This window comes from Myiozetetes cayanensis, unplaced genomic scaffold (genome assembly GCF_022539395.1).
Source record: "Myiozetetes cayanensis isolate MyiCay16 unplaced genomic scaffold, myiCay2020 scf7, whole genome shotgun sequence".
Classification (NCBI taxonomy): Eukaryota; Metazoa; Chordata; class Aves; order Passeriformes; family Tyrannidae; genus Myiozetetes; species Myiozetetes cayanensis.
Genome location: NW_026087964.1, coordinates 23,373,273 through 23,390,560, shown reverse-complemented (window position 1 = coordinate 23,390,560; position 17,288 = coordinate 23,373,273). Strand labels below are relative to the sequence as shown.

At 38.8% G+C, this 17,288-nt stretch overlaps 1 protein-coding gene across 5 annotated transcripts in view; it reads left to right on the top strand.

Annotated features, from left to right (window-relative positions):
• Positions 1-1,226: 1,226 nt before the first annotated feature.
• Positions 1,227-17,288, top strand: part of FRYL (FRY like transcription coactivator) — a 122,714-nt gene continuing 106,652 nt past the window's right edge. For all 5 annotated transcript variants that reach the window (XM_050337577.1, XM_050337576.1, XM_050337575.1 and 2 more), the window contains exon 1: positions 1,227-1,309. In XM_050337577.1, the coding sequence (XP_050193534.1) occupies positions 1,234-1,309 (76 nt within the window). In that variant the 5' untranslated portion in view covers positions 1,227-1,233. The remainder of the gene's footprint in view (positions 1,310-17,288) is intronic.

The window sequence follows — 17,288 nt, the reverse complement described above, 5'->3', positions numbered from 1 at the left end:
GTTATGGAGACAAGCATTATTTTCTCCATATCATTGCTTCCTGTCACTATGTAGAAATCTTTCTGAAATTTTTACTACCTTTAGATTTGTCTAATAAAATTTTGCGATGCTTTCGGGTGTGTTTTTGACCTTTGTAAATATGCCACCTTCAGCTGACAGCGAGCCACCACCTCTTGATTGTACCTGGTAGTGTGGGCAGAGTGAAAGAGGTTTATCCCAAATTGCTTTACCCTGTGCTGAAGTGTGCAAAGGCTTTTGGTGGGGTATCTTGCTTTATCCTGAAAAAGTGGCATTAAAGCCTGAACACTGTCTAAGGCAGTGTCTCGTTTTAGCCATTGGAATCCAAAAACTTCACACCTTAGAGACTTTCCATTGTGGTGTTTGAGATGATACTGAACAGGGTAAACTATCAGAAATACCAAAATTGTGTTGTTTAAAAGACATAAGAAAAAACCTCACAAACCAATCTCAAACAGCTATCAGAATCATAAAAGGGTTTGGGGTGGAAGGGGCCTTGAAGATTATGTAAGCTCCAACCCCCTGCAGTGGCAGGCACACCTTTTGCTAGATCAGGTTGCTCAATGCTCTGTCCAGCCTGTCCTTGAACACTTGGCAGGAATGGGTTGTCCAGAACTGCTACTGACTGTAGGTGTTGGAGCTAAATCGTCTGTGGTTCTCTGCCAGGCATCTCCCCTGGAAATACTGCCTATGGCTTTCCTGTCCTCTACAATGATTCTGCTTGTTCACATTTGTGATTTTGCTGATCTCTTAGCGTGGAGTGCTTTTGGCACTGTGCAGAGCAGCGCTGGGCACTTTATTTAATTCATCACAGTCGTAATAGATCGGTTGGAAGTTTTATTTAAAACTCAGCAAAGCACAAACAGCCTTTCATAGCCCCTTTTGGTCGTAACTGCAAGTAGTCGAGTAGTTTGGCTGCCAGGGGGCGGGTAGATCCCTCTCCCTGCCCGTGTGCCCGGTAGCATCCCTCGGGAGGAGCGCGGGTACAGCCGGAGGGCGGAACGCGCAGCCCCCGCAGCGGGCGGGGCGGGGAGCCCTGCGGCGGGGGCGGCCCCGGGGCGGGGCCCGGCGGGCCAGGAGGGGTCGGTGCCTCCCGGAGCCGCCCCCGGCCCGCCGCCCCCGGGCCCTGCGTCACTCCGGCCCCGGCACGGCCCTCCCGCGGGTGCTGGCGGAGGCGGCGGCGCGGCCGGCGCCCCGCTCCGCCCTGCCCGCACCATGCTCAGCCTGCAGGATTCCCTCTTCTTCGAGATCAGCATCAAGTCGCTGCTGAAATCCTGGAGCGGCAGCAGCAGTAAGTATGTCGCTGCACTCCGAACCACGGCAGCGTAGCAGATATCTTACTTTATGTATGTATGTATTTACTTATTTATTTATGTGGTTATTGCACGCTGCCGTGTGAAATTGCCCTTTAAAACCAGGTTTTAGCAGTACTGTGTGCTGGTGCAGTTTGGCGTAGCCAGTGTGAGAGGTGAGCGAAGTGCACTATCTGCTTCTTAGCTCTCTTGTAAGATTATATATGTATATATTTATTTTTAATTTTATTTTCTTATGCTGCAGTTGTCTGTCTAACAAAGTTCTTTGCACCCTTTGCTGTCTAAGAGGGGTGACAAATAGATGCTCGTCTCTGCAGAGTTACTAAATGCTGACACTGTGTCTTAGTTCTGTCAAGCTCCAAATGCTCCTTTGAAGCAAATCAGTCACCCTCAGACAGTGTATTTTACAGGGGTCAGTATTTTTGTGCCTCAAGCCCATTATTAAAGCTGCAAGAAGTGCCCACTTTGATCTTCTAAATGACTGGAAACTAGAGTTTCTAGGAGGATTTCTTTTCTTAATTGAACCAGCAAAGCAAGGATGCTGCTCTTGGTTCAGACAACCAGTCTGTCCTCAGATCACCCCTTCACACATGCTTCAATGCAGGGTCTTGGGCCGGGAGCTGCTTGCACTGTGTAGCAGGCTGTGCTAACGTAAGCACAGCAACTTAATGACGGGTCGCCAGGAGGTGATGAAGATGACGTGTTTGAACGTCAGCTGAGTATTTCATATTTCTTAAGTTTCTTGTATTTTTAAAAATGAAAAAGGTCAAAAGGTGGAGGTATCTGGTATCTCAGCCTTATGTGTCATTAATTGCTGCTTGAGGTGTACTGGGATGCACAGTTTCCACTCACCAAACAGTTCATAAAAATACCTCCGTTAGGATTTTTACCACAATACAACAGGGTTTGTTTCATCTTTTTGTCTTGTTTCAGGGAATTAGTAATGATTTAGTTGTTGTATAGTGTATTAATCAGTGCTAGGAGAGTATGCAGATACTTAGTTTGTCCTGGTAGCTCATTCGGACCTGATTTCCTTTTTGCACTACCTGCTGTAATTCATGATTTGAACTAATAACTTCTAGACTTACAAGATAAAGCAAAGGAATGTTTCAAAACGGTCATCCTTACAGGTTTTACTTTTTACTTTGTTTAGTTTGTGTCTTGCAGGTCAACTGTATCTGTTCCAAATTATACCTTGTAATCGTGCTTGGTAGTTTCTAATATTCTTGTTGAAATAAAGGTAACCAGAAAGATTTTTCTAATATTTTATAATAGAATTTGAAGATGTCTTATGAAAATGATGAAAAATCCTTAAAGTTGGTTCATGTATATTGTTTCCAAACTAAAGCAAATCATAGGATAAATCAGTTACAATAAATTCTATCTGCAACTAGATAAATAATTCCTGAACAGATAAGGAGATAAATTACAGAATCTAGACTAGCTAATGGTCAGCTGTCGTTAAGATAGAGAGTAATAATAACAAAAAGGGTGTCTGACAAGAGGTTATATACGATGCTATGTTTTCTCCTTTATGCCCTCTGTTATGTAAGCACAATGGAGTGAGGTCTTCCTGACTCTTTCATCGGGAAGTGGTACTTAGATCATCTACCAACAAACCAATTTTCTGTGCACACTGATTAGATAGCTGGGGTTTATTTCACTCTTTACCATGACTGTCACTTCATTTGTGAAAATTGCTGTGATCGTGGCATAGGTGGGGGTCTGCTCTGTAAGCGTGCGAGAGTTGCATCCTGATGGCTCTCTGTGCAGACTGGCCGGGAGCAGACCACTGTGTGCAGCCTGTACCAGCTCCAAGGGTTGTAATTCACAGGGATACCTTAGTGAGTTGAGCTGAAGCGGGCAAGCTGGTTGCTTTTTTCCAAATCGTTTTCTAATCAAGTGATGCAGTGTGTGCAGAGTGAGGAATTACACAATATTTATGTTGAGGATGTGTTTGGAAATTCAGGAAACGTTCATATGCTAAGAAATTATTTGAGAAAAGTTTTTGCTGTGTTTTCATAAAATTTTTAGGTGCAAATGCTGCTTTTTATGGTTTATATGATAACTTAAGATTTTTGTATACTAAAGGATGTCAGAAGAGGAGTGTGTATGCTTGCATGCATTTCCACGTACATAAAAATAAGCATCTTTAGAGAGTGTTTAAGTGCATAACAGAAAGACAGCAAAGCTCCATGGGTCTGGTTAAGGGCTTGCTAAGCTGGCATAATGTTGCAGTGCTGGCTAAGGTTTTATTGTAGTTGATCTTTTTTCTTTCAGTAACAACAATGAAGTGACATTCATACGGCCTAGTTTCAGAATGCTGTCTCTGTGCCAACAATTTTAGGCATTACTTCTTTTAAATGGAGTCAGGAATGTTCTTTTAATCCAACAGTGAAGTGAGGATGTTCCTGCTTAAGAATTATTTGCTTACTGAAGTTGTGGATGTAGTGGAGGCTTTATACCAGCTTGTCCTCGGGTTGCTTGGCTCCATAGTATTTAAGGAATCTTAGTTGTGATATTGTATCTCAGTGTTCTTGGATTCTGTTATTCAGTCCATTGCAGTTTCAATATGTAATCTCTTTATCCATTTTTCTGAGGTTTTGATTTTGTAGAATAAAAATTAATTTTTATTGTTTAGCTTGAACAGAGTAAGAAAGTTCTCATGTTTCGTCTACAAACCCCTCTTTTAAGGTTAAAGAGATCTGGATACCATGAGAATTACTTTTATTAATGCAATATGGGGGTTCAAAAACCAAACGGGGTGCTACTTACAGTGGAAAGCATTATGTAATAAATACCTTTCAGTGAGACACAAAATAACTTTTGATGAAAACTAGGCATGTATTTCTGGGGCTTAGAGTCTGGACAGGAACAACTGTTTTCCAGTAAACGCAAGTACAACCCGTTACTGCTTTATTAAAAGCTCTTCTGTGTTTCCAGTATATACTGTATTAATAGTCATGTCCTGTTTGGGAATAAAGAGTTATTTCTGGATTTTTTTTTTAACATTTTTAAAATAGTATGTATTGTCTTTCTAATTATTAACATGCAACTTTCTGTTGCTGTGCAGCAGTTGTGCTCTGTCTGGTTAACAGAAGGGACTGAACAGAAGGGTGCACCTGCCCTGTGGGTGCTTCTCTGTCCTTAAATTTGTCTTTGTCTTCTTCTGGTAAATCAGTTTTGGAGGTGATTCATGAGATTTTTGGTACCGTCTTGCTCAGCTTGATTCAGAAGTCATGCATATATTTCAAGAACTCATGCTGGTTAAGAGAACAGGGCTGCACTTAGCGTTGTGTCTGCCAAAGGTACATTGAGGTCATTGCCCTTGACCTCTTTTTGATAAGAGTTGTGACAGTGATTTTCAAAGTTACTTAGACTTCTGAGCCTGGGAACAAAGTCCTGCCAGGAAAGCGAGCTGCATCGGCCTGTACAGCAGTTGGTTTTGAAACTGTGTTATAAAATCAGAAAGAAATGAAGCAACTTTAAAAACAAGTGAATTATTGGAGCTGTGGCTGCCAGGTGCTGACAAGCATGTGAAAACTGGGGAGCTGCCTGGCAGATACTTCTGAATCATTCTTTCTGTGAATGAAAAAAGCACTCGGAGTTGAAGACTCCCTTATCTTCCCATAGGATTAGTCTGACTGAAGATTACTTCCGCCTTTACCAACCGAAAATGAATTCTTGCCTCTCAAGAGAGGTTCTGCTCTGATAGTGCAGTATTTAACAAAATAGCTGTAATGGATTCATTTTTATCCCGTGACTTTTCGTTTTATGACAGCAATGAAGCTGTAATTTGAATAAGAAAGGTGACATCACATTACAGCGCCATGATAGGAATGTATATGGAAAAGAACCGTATGAAGAATTGTGGAACAAATGTTTCCTTGACAGTCTTATTCTTTGGAGGAGACGGAGTGAGCTGAAGTATATGTGGAGGTGTGCATGGCTTTTTAGCAAAAGCACAGATTTGCTGCTTTTGTTGTAATTTGCTTGTATATTATACTTTTTAAAAGTGATAAAAGCACAATTTGTTAATGTTTTAGAAATAATTATTGTATGATAAATTTCAACTTGTTTTCTCAGCATCTGTTAAACTGCAAAGAAAAATGAAACCTGAGGAAAAAAATGGGTCTGAGATGTTACATGATTGCTTCCTCTCCAGACTGTCCTTTGGGCTAAGAGTTATTCATGTCAATATAGTGTTCTAGAGAACTTTCATACATTTTTTTATATTCCAGTGGAAAAATTAATATTACTTTGCGATCTAGAGAAATCTTATGAGTTAATGAGATATGATGTCATGATATCATGTGATGTGATATCATGAGATACGATTTTTGGTGCCTTCTTAAACAATAATAGTAATTAAATAAATTAAATGAGTACAATATCAAGTAGGATGTTAAATTTATTTCCCTAATATTAAGCATCCCAAATAATATGTTCAGTCTTTTTTGCAGGAAACTTTTCCCATTTGTAACCTTGACTTCAAAGAATCATGTTAGTAGTCACCTTGTGTGCTGAAACTTGATAGGCTGTTTCCAGAGAATGTAACAATTTTTCCTTATGATCAAATCTTCCAAAATTGTTTTGACATATTGAAAAGTGAAATTTTAAAATGAAATATGAGTTCAAATTTATGTTAAGTTTTGAAAAAGCTAATAAATTCCACTTTTCTGAAAAAAAAAAAAAAAAAAAAAAAGCATCCAAGTATACTTTTTTTAGTAAATGTACTTACGGGTCCCTGTACTGCCGGAGCAGAAAATTTGTTTGCTGCAGGAGGGACATATGATGACTTTTCCACAGTCTGTCAGTTGTCATGGGAAAAGCAATTTTTTGTCAGTAGTTAATCACCCAATAGAATGTGAATGCATCAATGTATTAATTTATTTATTAATTTATTTATTAAATTATTTGGCTCTATTTATGAACTTAAGTGACTTATAATGATGGCCTCTTGTGCAGTACATCTTGAGGCACATAGTGAGTCACTGCATTTCCTGATGTACGGTGTGTTGGCATGTATTCCATTAAATGAATTGCCAGTAACATTCTGTGTAGTAAAATTTGCTATGGAAGGAGAAGATAGTTTGGTTTTTTTTTTTCCCTCTTCCTTCTTTCTTTGTTTCTGGGTAGGGCTGGAATGACAAGATCTATAAAGGGATGTAGGCTGGAAGGAGACAAAAGGTTATGTCATCCAAACTAGTCAAACTCAAGTACCACCACCCTGAAGCTGAATAATACCCAGTATACAGAAGCAAAAGTTCTGAACTTGTCAAATTTTTTGCAGTCCTGCTCTATTAGATGTGGGTTAGGTGAGCAGGATGAAGGTGAGGGGAGTTTCGTAAGGTGTCTGAGCTCCTTGCGTTTGCTGAAAGTGGTGGCTTTGCCCCCAGCTGTGCAGCCTTGTCACCTTTTCACCTGCTGACAGTGGTACTTGTCTCATCCTTGTAGTGAGCTGTTTTGGGTTATTGCTTCAACAGAAATTTTCTTGAGAAGGTGGCAAATATTCTTTTGCTGTTAAATTATCCAACTGAATCATCTCAAGGGAAAGAGGGTGGATATTGAGGCTGATGTAAAACTGTTCAGGACCACCTGCCTAGCAGTGAGAGGCTGACTGCCTCTTTTCATGGGCATGTATGGATGTCACTACTCAGCTGGATCGGGTCTTGTTCTCATGTGTATTGCATAGAAGCCTTCTTTATATTTGCTCATTTTTCTTCTGTATGACTGAGGTGGTATGACTGGGGTTTGGGTATTTTGGGGCTGGTCTAACTTTCACTACGGCTAAACATTCATACCTACATGTCTTTACCTGTTTGATGCCTGCAGTCCATACTGTAACACTTTGTGTGTAGATTGGGCATTAGGGCGTGGATGCTCATTAGGGAAGTGTATGTATCCAGATTTTTACCAGTCATATCCTTTACCAGCTAAGAAAATATTGAACTGTGATTTAAAAAAAAAAAATTTTTCAAGAGTGTCATGTGTGAGATTCTTCGGATTAATTTTTTTAATAAGATGCCTGAATTGTTGGAAGTACATTATGTGTTGGGATATACATTATTTATCTTCATCGGGCATAGATACACTAAAACGAGTTTTCCATTGGGACATTCTTTCTATTAAAGTAATAAACTTTTTGCTAAAACCATAACTAGATTCTGTAATGATTCAAATCATGGAAGAGAGTGCTGTTGAAAGGAGAAAGTGCACCAAATGCAAACCACTCTGTCAGCTACTGTTGCTGGAATAAACTGCATGCTCTGCATGGACTTCAGGAAAGCTCCAGATAAACCAATTGCAGCAACCCATATCAAATACCCCATTTCTGCTGACTTGTTTTTTTTTTTTTTACACTCTAGCTCTGGTGCTTTTGTATTTGAAGGGGAAAGGTTTAGACATTAGGGGTTTAATAGCATTTAAGAGATCACTGACACAACAGCATTTATTTATTTAGAAAGGTGACTGCTAACTGTTGTTTGCTATATTATATCCTGAGTGCATGCAGGTTTTCCCCTGGAGAGAAATAAATATTCTTCCTCATTCCTATACAAAGAGTAATGATGCTAGTCAAAAGGAGCTATTAAATTTTTTTAGGTACAGTCCAAAATAAAGGGAATCTAAACTTAAAGAGGAAAAGACCATTCTAAATAAAAGGGGACATGTGCAACCTGAAAGATACCAGGCCATGCTACTGTAGATATGAATTAAGTGTTTGAACCTCAACATTCCCAGTTACCTGTGTGAATACCACAAGCAGAGGTTTATATTAGTAGGTCTAATAGAAATACATGCTGTGAGAGATTTCATGGGGGTTAAATATGATTTGTATAATAGACTACCAAGCTGCAGTAACAGAAGAAAATAAAATGTTGAGGCATAGAATTGCTTTGTTTTAATTATTTTTATTATTAGAGTAATAATTATTGGAAAATTAAGGTACATAAAAGAATAAACTTGTTATCAATGAGTTTGCATTGATAACTCTCATTAGACAAATCCAGAAGTTTTTATAAAGTGATCTAGAAGTATTTAAAATACAGTGATGGTCAAAAAGCAAGAGGTGGAAAATGTTTCAATACAGTTACAGAATTACTTGTTTTATGAGTCTGATTAATTTTCATTGTATTTTAAACTTCCTGCTCTAAGTAGGCATAGTTAGAACAAACAAGAAAAACATATGTGTAGGATAGATTTTACTCAGTTCAGAACAAATTCTAGTAATGAATATATAAAGCTTTCAAAATAGTAGTAGAAAACAATAGGCATTTTCCTTTTTCCTCATTCTTTGCCTTTTCTCATTCTTCTAAGAATCAAGCATTTGAAAATCCAAAGAAAGGATACTTCAGATTTACATAGCCTCAGAAATAGACTGCTAAGAGTTTAAAAACCCAACCATTTCAAACTTCTAAAATAAAAATTTTAATTTAAAACATTAATATTTATAGGTTTCTTGCTCAGGAATTAGTTCAAGTTCTAGAAGCAATTAATTTCCTAAAGAGATCTTAGGAAAGCACAGCATGGGAGGTATAAATAACTCCTCTGCTTCAGCCCATCAGGCACAGCTGGCATGTGATTTGGGGATATTTTCAACTTTATTTTTTTGAAGTTTCCTTTGCAGACAATTGGTACAGACAAGAACAGTAGTCTGGAAGATGTATGAGCGCCTAAAGCCCTTGCAAATCAATGCTAGCTAATTAGTGGATTTTGGAAAGAATTGTTACATTCACATTGCTATCAAAGCAGTGTAAGTAGCCTTAGGGGTTGTTGATTTTCTTCCTTTTGCTTCTTTTATTCATCATCCCTCTTTGCTTCTTTTGTTCACACTGCTGAGCTAGAACTGAAGATCTTCAGGTCGGAATCAGTGGTGTTTGCGGTGGTGCCAGTGCACCAGGATCACTGGTCAGTAAGAACTCAGCAGCTCTTAATGCAGCCGATGTCAGGCTTAGAAAACTGCTTGTCTGACATCTCAGTGGAAACCTGCCTCCTTTTTCTCTCTTAACATCTTGTTTTGTGCTGGGTGTCAGCAGGACATAGCAGTTGGGCCAAGTATCACCAGATTTTTACTGTTCTTTCAGCTACAAATGAGGTCTTGTCCTGAAAAAAAGAGCGGCTGGCAACTGGCACTTCATTTTTATGACAGCAGAGTGAAGAAAGAAGGAAGCTAACCCGGATGTACTGAGGTTTGGCTGAGAAGTTCAAAGGTTTTCTTGGGAACTGTTTGAACACTGTGTCCAGAAACCCATGACAAACTCATCTGGGGATACTAAGGTGGAGTCATACATTGTTCTGCTTATCCTTGAACCTCTCTCCCCTCCAGAAACTAATTGGATAGGAAAAGAGGAAAGAGGAATACAAAACCTAGAAATTACCTAGCAGAAGTTCATGAATAAGAAATATTTTGGAGTCTTTTTCTCTTACTTTTAAAACTCTTCTTTAATAATAATTTTAAAAAACCTGAAAAGGTACTTCAAACTATAATTTTTCCCCCACAAGAAGAAAACCCCACCAGTGTATCACCAATTCTGAAAGAACTACATTAAGCAAAACAAAACTTGTCAAACCCAAGTTTTAAAAATATGGCAAAAAGGAAAGTGATTAGAAGTTTTCCTAGCATCTGCCACTGTAATACTGTTCAAAGGATTCTTTGAATAATTTTTACTAATATATTTATTTTTAATGTATAGTTTCTGCCTATCTTTTATGGCCATATCATCCCTAACTGGATGGACCTGTAACTGGATACTGTAACTGGAAAACTAGTGTGCTTATCTTGGAGAGAACAAGGAAAACAAGAACAACCTTTAATCAAGTAGGGGAGAAAATGGCAGGACAAGGCCTGGGAGGTCCCTAGGGAGGGCACAAACATCAGTTCTCTATTTTTGGAAGCAAGCTTGTAGAATTTCAGTAAATAAAATGTGATGAAGGATGAGAATTAGGCTGCCACTGAGCATGAAAACTTTCTGAAGCACATTGAGGTGAAGTTCAACATCACTTAAATGGAATCTCACTGTCCCAAACTGATGTCTTCCTGATAATGCAAGTTTTTAGAATTAAAAAGATATAGTATGAACTGCTTATTTGGAAGACCTGAAGTGAGGAAATACTGTTCTTTGGTTAGTTTTAGTTTCATTACAGGTCTATTAAATATATTATTGCACTTTAGTTGTTCTTTCTCAAGCTTTTGTATGTCTTCTGGGGTTCCATCTGCTGAGGCCATTTACCTTAATGGTGCTGAGAAAAATGATCTCAAGTCCTTGAGAATTATTGCAGTTTTAAGACTGGGGTTATGGAAGCTGACTGCCAGAAAGTGATTGTGAATATCAGATCACTTTAGCTATTTGGGGACTGGGAGAAGTGACAGAGACCCATGAGGTGCAGAAGAGCAGCTGTGCCATCTTGACAGGATTGTCTCTGCAGGGTTATTCTCAGGAGCCTCAGTCACTGGTTTCTGATGACTGAGAGTACTTTCAGAAGCTCTGGACTAGGCCAGAATTAACCTTCCGAGTTAGTGGCAACGTAATGTGTGTGTGTTTTGTGTGTCTTACCTAGAAAAGTCTCAGGAGAGGGGGGTTGGAATATTTCTAGCTTTTAAATGTATTGCTCCGTCCTGTTAACTTGCTACTGTGCAGTCTGCGTTGTGACTCCACTGAGGTGACAGATCCTCATGAAGGATTGCAAGTTTTCATCAGCATCTACAATTAGGGAAAAACCTGATAGATTTCTCTTGGGTTTTCTCTGTTTTTCTCTCCTTTGCTTTTTCCCAAGCACAGCTGCTTTAGCAGGGTATTGGTAACATATTTGTGGACATTAAACCCTGTCTTCCCCTTGAGTTGTGGCTGTGGCTGTGCAGTAGCTGTGTTGCTGGTCAGACTTGCCTTCTGTTCTCCATCTGCAGAAGAAGAAAACTTGTAATCTCGTTCTTGTGTGGATCTAGCAAACTTATAGTCAGCTCACAAGATAAGTGGGCTTTTTATAGCATGATTAAAAAACAGCTTGACGTTTTATGTTGGTGTTAATATGTGTCCATACAAACTTCAATACCACATCCTCAGGGAAAAAGATGAGTGATGAGCTCTGGATGTGAAACTCATATTTCTAGGTCACTGGCTGAGAGTGTAACTTGGCAGAGACCAGAGCTTGTTATCGTTTTGTGGTTTGCATTTGGTCTCTTTCCAGGTGTCAGGACCAGAGCACTCCCTGCTTTGAGGCCCTAAGGCCCGGTTGAGCTCCACAGTCACTGCACAGTCCCACCATGGCCAAACTACATCCGTGCTTCCGTCTCCCTCTAAAGTCGTTCAGTTATTCATCTCGTCTCCGTTTTATTACTGTAGAACGATTACTGAGGTAGCATTTTCTTAGGATATGTTTAGAATTTGCCTCTGTAACTGATATACTGAGGAAGCTTGAGGTCCAAAACCTTGACCAGAGAGGCTGAGATTTCCAGGGTTGAGCAGGAATAACGGGGCAACGCATAAAATCACTTTTGGTAATAGTATACCTGAGCAAGAATGAAGAAAGTATTGCTCCATTTTCAAAATAATGCTACCAGTATATTTATATATTACAACTTGGGAGATGGCAGCATTGACTAGCTGTCTGTGCTAATTCTGGTCAGTAACCTAAGTGACCTTATTTTTTATTAATCATGTAGCAGTCGTAGAGAGTGCTGCAGATTATTGGACCATTATTTTGTGATATCCTCTACTGGGAAATTTTACCCTCTCTTCCTAAAGAGAGACAAACATTGGAGAATTTTCACAGTGGAATCTAAATAGTTTTTAATGGTTTTTTTTTCCCAGTATATTTGTTCTTTTTATATTTGGGATGAACTGTGTAGTCTTCTGTCTAGTATACACAAATACTGCTGTCATTAATGGCCAAGCCATAGTTGGTGTCAGCACATGTGGTTAGATACTTTGTTACTTTTCAAGCCTCAAAACCTCGGAGTATTTGAATGATTGCAGTTCTGAATGTAGCTGTGACACAGTTGTCTTACATCCTTACAGGCTGCTCCCTTTAAAGTATGGTTTTATGTATAAACTTATTTTTGTTCCTGTCCATCAACATGGAAGAGTTCAGAATAGATTTTACATACTTCATTTTGTAGGCAAGCATTTCTGGTACTTTGCTGATAGACTGTGGATATTTTCCATGACTTCCCACAGAAGTACAAAACCTACTCTTTAATTTTTACCAGAATACAGTGTGGGAAGTGCTGTGGCAATATTGTATAAACCATGTAGCAGATATAAATGTGAGATGTTATAAGAGGGAAAGCAGATGTTATTTAAGAACTGAGAGGAACAAAGGTTGTGTGTCCAAGAGGTCCATCCAGCAGCCAGGCACTAGGACAGGAGTGCTCAAGGTGTCTGTCCAGGAAAAAGGCACCACAATGCTTGTGTCAAGCTGTAACATCTGGAATCCATGGCTGTGGTATAGGAGCCGAGAATGCCAGGTGCCACATTCTCCTCACGTCCCGGGTTCCTCTTCAGTTGCCAACAGATTTTGGAGATGTGTGTTTGGAGCTGTCAGTGTTCAGTGCGTCCGCTCTGTCCCTCTTCTGAGAGTCATTGCATGGTTCTTTGTCTCCGGATCTGGGTGTGTTGTGAAACTGCAGGTGGGTGCAGGGGGTGTCTCCGGGACCTGCTCACCCAGGTGTTGTTCCTGCAGGACATGCTGAGAGCCCCAGTGCCACTGGTGCCTCCACAGCCAGACCTTCTCATTCACACCAGTCTGAGCCTCTCAGTTGCAGTTCTCTGTAACACTTCTTAGAACTTATAACAATGTATTGAAACCGGATAAAGGTTCTTACTGTGGAGAGCGCAAACTACGTTTTGAAGTAAATTAGAATCAGATAAAAAGTAAAAATGAAAGTTGAGGAAGGTAGGAGCTATTTCCTGGCTGTATTTCCTCATACCAGTATATACAGCTCGAACCTTTTAAATGACCGGTTTAGCTGAGTATTTCGGAGCTGCATGGACAAGCATATGACAAGCTATTTTTATTTCAGATGCGACTAGTCTCCTCCCATGGAAATGACAAAGAAGATGTTAACTCTGAAACTTTGGTGTGTTTATGGTGGCTAAGAATAGCTCTGCATGGCACTTAGTATTGTCTTCTTACAGAAGTCCAGTTCGAGCGCTGGCTGTGTCTGCATGCTGTGTGAGATTTTTTGACAGGTTTGTGCTATGCCCTTGAGCTTCATCTGAAGACTTAAAGCTCTGAAGGCTGTCATCTGTTATCCTAAGGAGTTGCACAACTTTGGATTCTTGCTAATTAAGTTTACTTTTATTTGCACTAAGCATAGATAAATTTAGTCAGAAGTCTGGTTAGAAATACAAGTGTCTTGTGCTTGTTTTTAAAATAATATTGCAAACTAGGTTTTCATGTGAACTCATTGCTACCTTTTGCTGTTAAAGACTTAAAAAATGCTGAGAAGCCTCAAAATACAATACACTAACCATAGAAGCAAAGCATTTGGGTAAGTGACCTAGGGAACAATACTAAATTTTTTATGTATATGTTAGTTTTTATATTCATCAAGCTTTTTTCCTCAAGAAAAATTGAAAATAGACATCCCAGACCATCAATACATTAAGCAGCTTATATTGCTGTTTTTCTTTAGACTTTGGTGAATGAAAGGACTTGGCTTAGAAGAGTGTATTTGATAAACAGAAAAACACAGACAACTAACTACACCTAATTTAAAACCAAAATTTATAACCACATTGTAAGATATGTGTATGCCAACACAAGGACATTTATGTTTAGTTGAAAAATAATCAGCCTCTCCTATGTGCAGATAACTCTGGTTACTTCTAGTGAGAACTGAAACCCATTCTGAATTTTCAGAAGAACTGATCCCTTCAGTGCAGGGCAGAAACCTTTATTCAGGGAAATGTTCAGATAATTTTTTTTTTTAATTGTTAAATGTAGGTAGTTACCTAGATGTGCAAAAAATTGGGTTTGTTTGCTGGTTGTTTTTTTTTTTTTGATTCCTCAGCAAAATTACTGTAAGAATATACTTCTGAAAATGTTGATTTCTCTTTTTCTGTTTTTCCCTCCTTGACGTGTTTGTGTTAAATGCGACAGATGAAGTCTAATTTCTTTTCTTTTTTAGCCCATATGTTTGTGTGGACCATTACTAGGCAAAGCTGACAGAATCTGAGTGTAGAACAGTTGTTCTTTTCTGAAATTGATATTTAATGCATGGGCATATTCCATCCCTCAGTTATGTATGCTTGACTGTATTTGTTAGTTTATTCTTTTTTTGCTTTTTTTAATCCTTGTGTCTAGCTTTAATCTAACACCTCAATTTTCAGACCATACCGTGATATCAGAAGTACTATTATAATATTTCTGAATACTTCACTAGACAGTTATTTACAGAGATGTGAAAATGCTCTGTAAATGGGCCCAGTCTGGTCTAATGCATTGGTTTTGAGCTTTAACTTGTAGAAATATTTTTCATCTGAAATACTAATGGAGCATATTAAAGTAAATTCTGTTGGTTTCTCTATAGATTTTTTTAAAAGAAGATGTTTTGGGTGGTTTCCCCCCCCTTTTTTTAATAAATAATACATGTTTTGAAGTTCTTGGTTACTTTATAACTGATATTCCAGAGTCCTTTTCCAAAATAGACTTTTGCTGCAAAACTGCCAGCATTCATTACTCTTTTGCATTTGCTCAGGAAAGGTATCAGTTTGACATTAATGAGGATAATTGAGGATAATGAGCATAATGAGGATAATGAGGAAAAGTATTTTCCTCTTTCAACTGGGAGCTGGAATTGCCCTCTTCTCACAAGGAAAGAATAAGTAGGCAGTGAAGGGGAGGGAAGGCTAAACAAACTACCTTGGGTTGTGTTCTGCAAAAGAACTCTTTGCAAAAGAACTCTTTGCAAAAGCTTTTGGCTTCTGACATGATCTTTTTGGAAATAACATCAAGCATAAATTTGTTTGGCATTTTGACATTGTTTTTTCTTTCAGTACAGTGCATGAATAGGATAGTTTTGTACCCTCAAGTCTTCAAACTGAGGATGTGGAGTTTTGTTTTTCTAGTGAAATGTGAAGTAGGAAAGATGAGAAAAGTTATTTAAGTTTCTGTTTTCTGTTCACAAAGACTGTGGTCATTTTGATGTATCTTTCCACTGCTGCCTTTGCCTCCCTTCTGCTTTTTAGTTTAACATCACTTAGCATTGATATAATTTTACTGCCTTTGTTAAGGTCATGCTTAACACAGGATTCAGAGCATCAGTGTGTTTCCAGCCTGGTGCAGCCTTCAATTTGATAGTCTAGGAAGGCTAAAATGGATTTACTTGTAGCAGCAAATGTTCTGTTTTCTACCATGCTTCCCTCACCCCTGTGGGCTGAGCAGGGCATGCTTTGTGTACCCATCAGAAAGGTCATGGGGGAGAAAATGTGAATACAAGTTTACCAGGACACTTACCTGTTGCTTGAGAAGTTGGCTGTCATTCTGTGGCTCTCAAACTGGAGTCAGATTGACCAGGAGAGGGAGTTAAGAGAAAACAAAGTGCCCCCAGCAAGCTTAAATTTTCACAATAGGAATCTGCATCCCCCTTGAAAACTTCTAAAATAAAAACAAACCTCCAGAAGTTAGAACTGAGGGAAAGCTATGTGGTGCTCTCCTGAGTTATGGCCTCTCTGCCGTTACATGAATGCACAACACCATCTAAAAATGTGATAACTATGAATGGTATGGTGATGACCCTGAGCTTACATAACTCCCCATAAAAGCCAGAGAATACTACTGGCTGAGACTGTGGTGGTTGCTTGTTTTACGTTTTCCAAAGTGCAGGTGTATCAGAAGAACTAAGAGAACAAACCAATGTTATGCAATTCAATCCTTGCTCTCCATATTCAATGGGAAATTGAAATCTTTGTGCCTGTTGCAGTAATAAAGCTAAATAAAAAATGAGCGCCAGATACTGCCCGTTAAAATTAGTACTTTAAGCTTTTTTTTGGCACTTCCATCATACTGGAATAGAATTTCTTCTGAATTTGCATCCTTACTGAAGGTATGACTTGCAATGCTGTAGAAGCCTAACACTGAGGACAGGAAGTAAAGAAACAAGTTCAGGATTTTTTTTATGCTTATGTGGTTATTTTTTTGAGGGAATGCAAAATTTGTAAATTAGTGAATTTTGATGGTTATATATTCTCAGTTGTTATAGTTCAGTGTTTTGAAGGAAACTGAGATACCAGGATTCATACCTACATACTTTGGTGGTTCTGTGCAAAGTATTTGGACAGTAAGGTCATGTAAAGTCATCACAAGGTCTACTGGGAAAGGAGACAGTAGGTAACAGGTGTGTGCTTGGGTTGGTGGTGTTTCTCTGAGAAGTTTGCAGCTTGATTACAGAACTGTTTTCCAGCAGAAATTCATATATTAAGTCTAACTTGCTTTATTGTACATACAGCTTTAAATTTAATTGAAAGCTACATTTGTATAAAACCTCAGGGCAGTAAAAGCATTTCTGAAAATTACCACTGGAAATTTAACTTACAGCCCTGTACCTTAACATTCCTGCCATTGTCCTGCCTCCATATGTGACGGATTGCGTTCTAGATGGTGGACAGATGACACTTATCCTTTACATTCTCTTAAGCTGATCTTGCACGAGAGCAGCTTTCTGGCAGTGAATCAAAGCATGTTAAATATATTAGTAGTTTGGAAGTATGCTATTAAATAAATCTCCTTTCTAAGTAAAGATTTTTATGAAATGCAAAATATGATTTTTAATTAAAATATTTTATCTGAGGAGGTTTGTTATTTTGGCAATTGTTCTAGAAAAGGAATTACATAAACCACATTTTTAATGGTCTGACACTTTAATGGTCAGGATTTCCTGATGGCATGCCGTAATCAAGAGTGACTGGGCAGGCCTTGAGACAATTGAGTTCAAACTGATTTCCTCTTCCCCCTCCA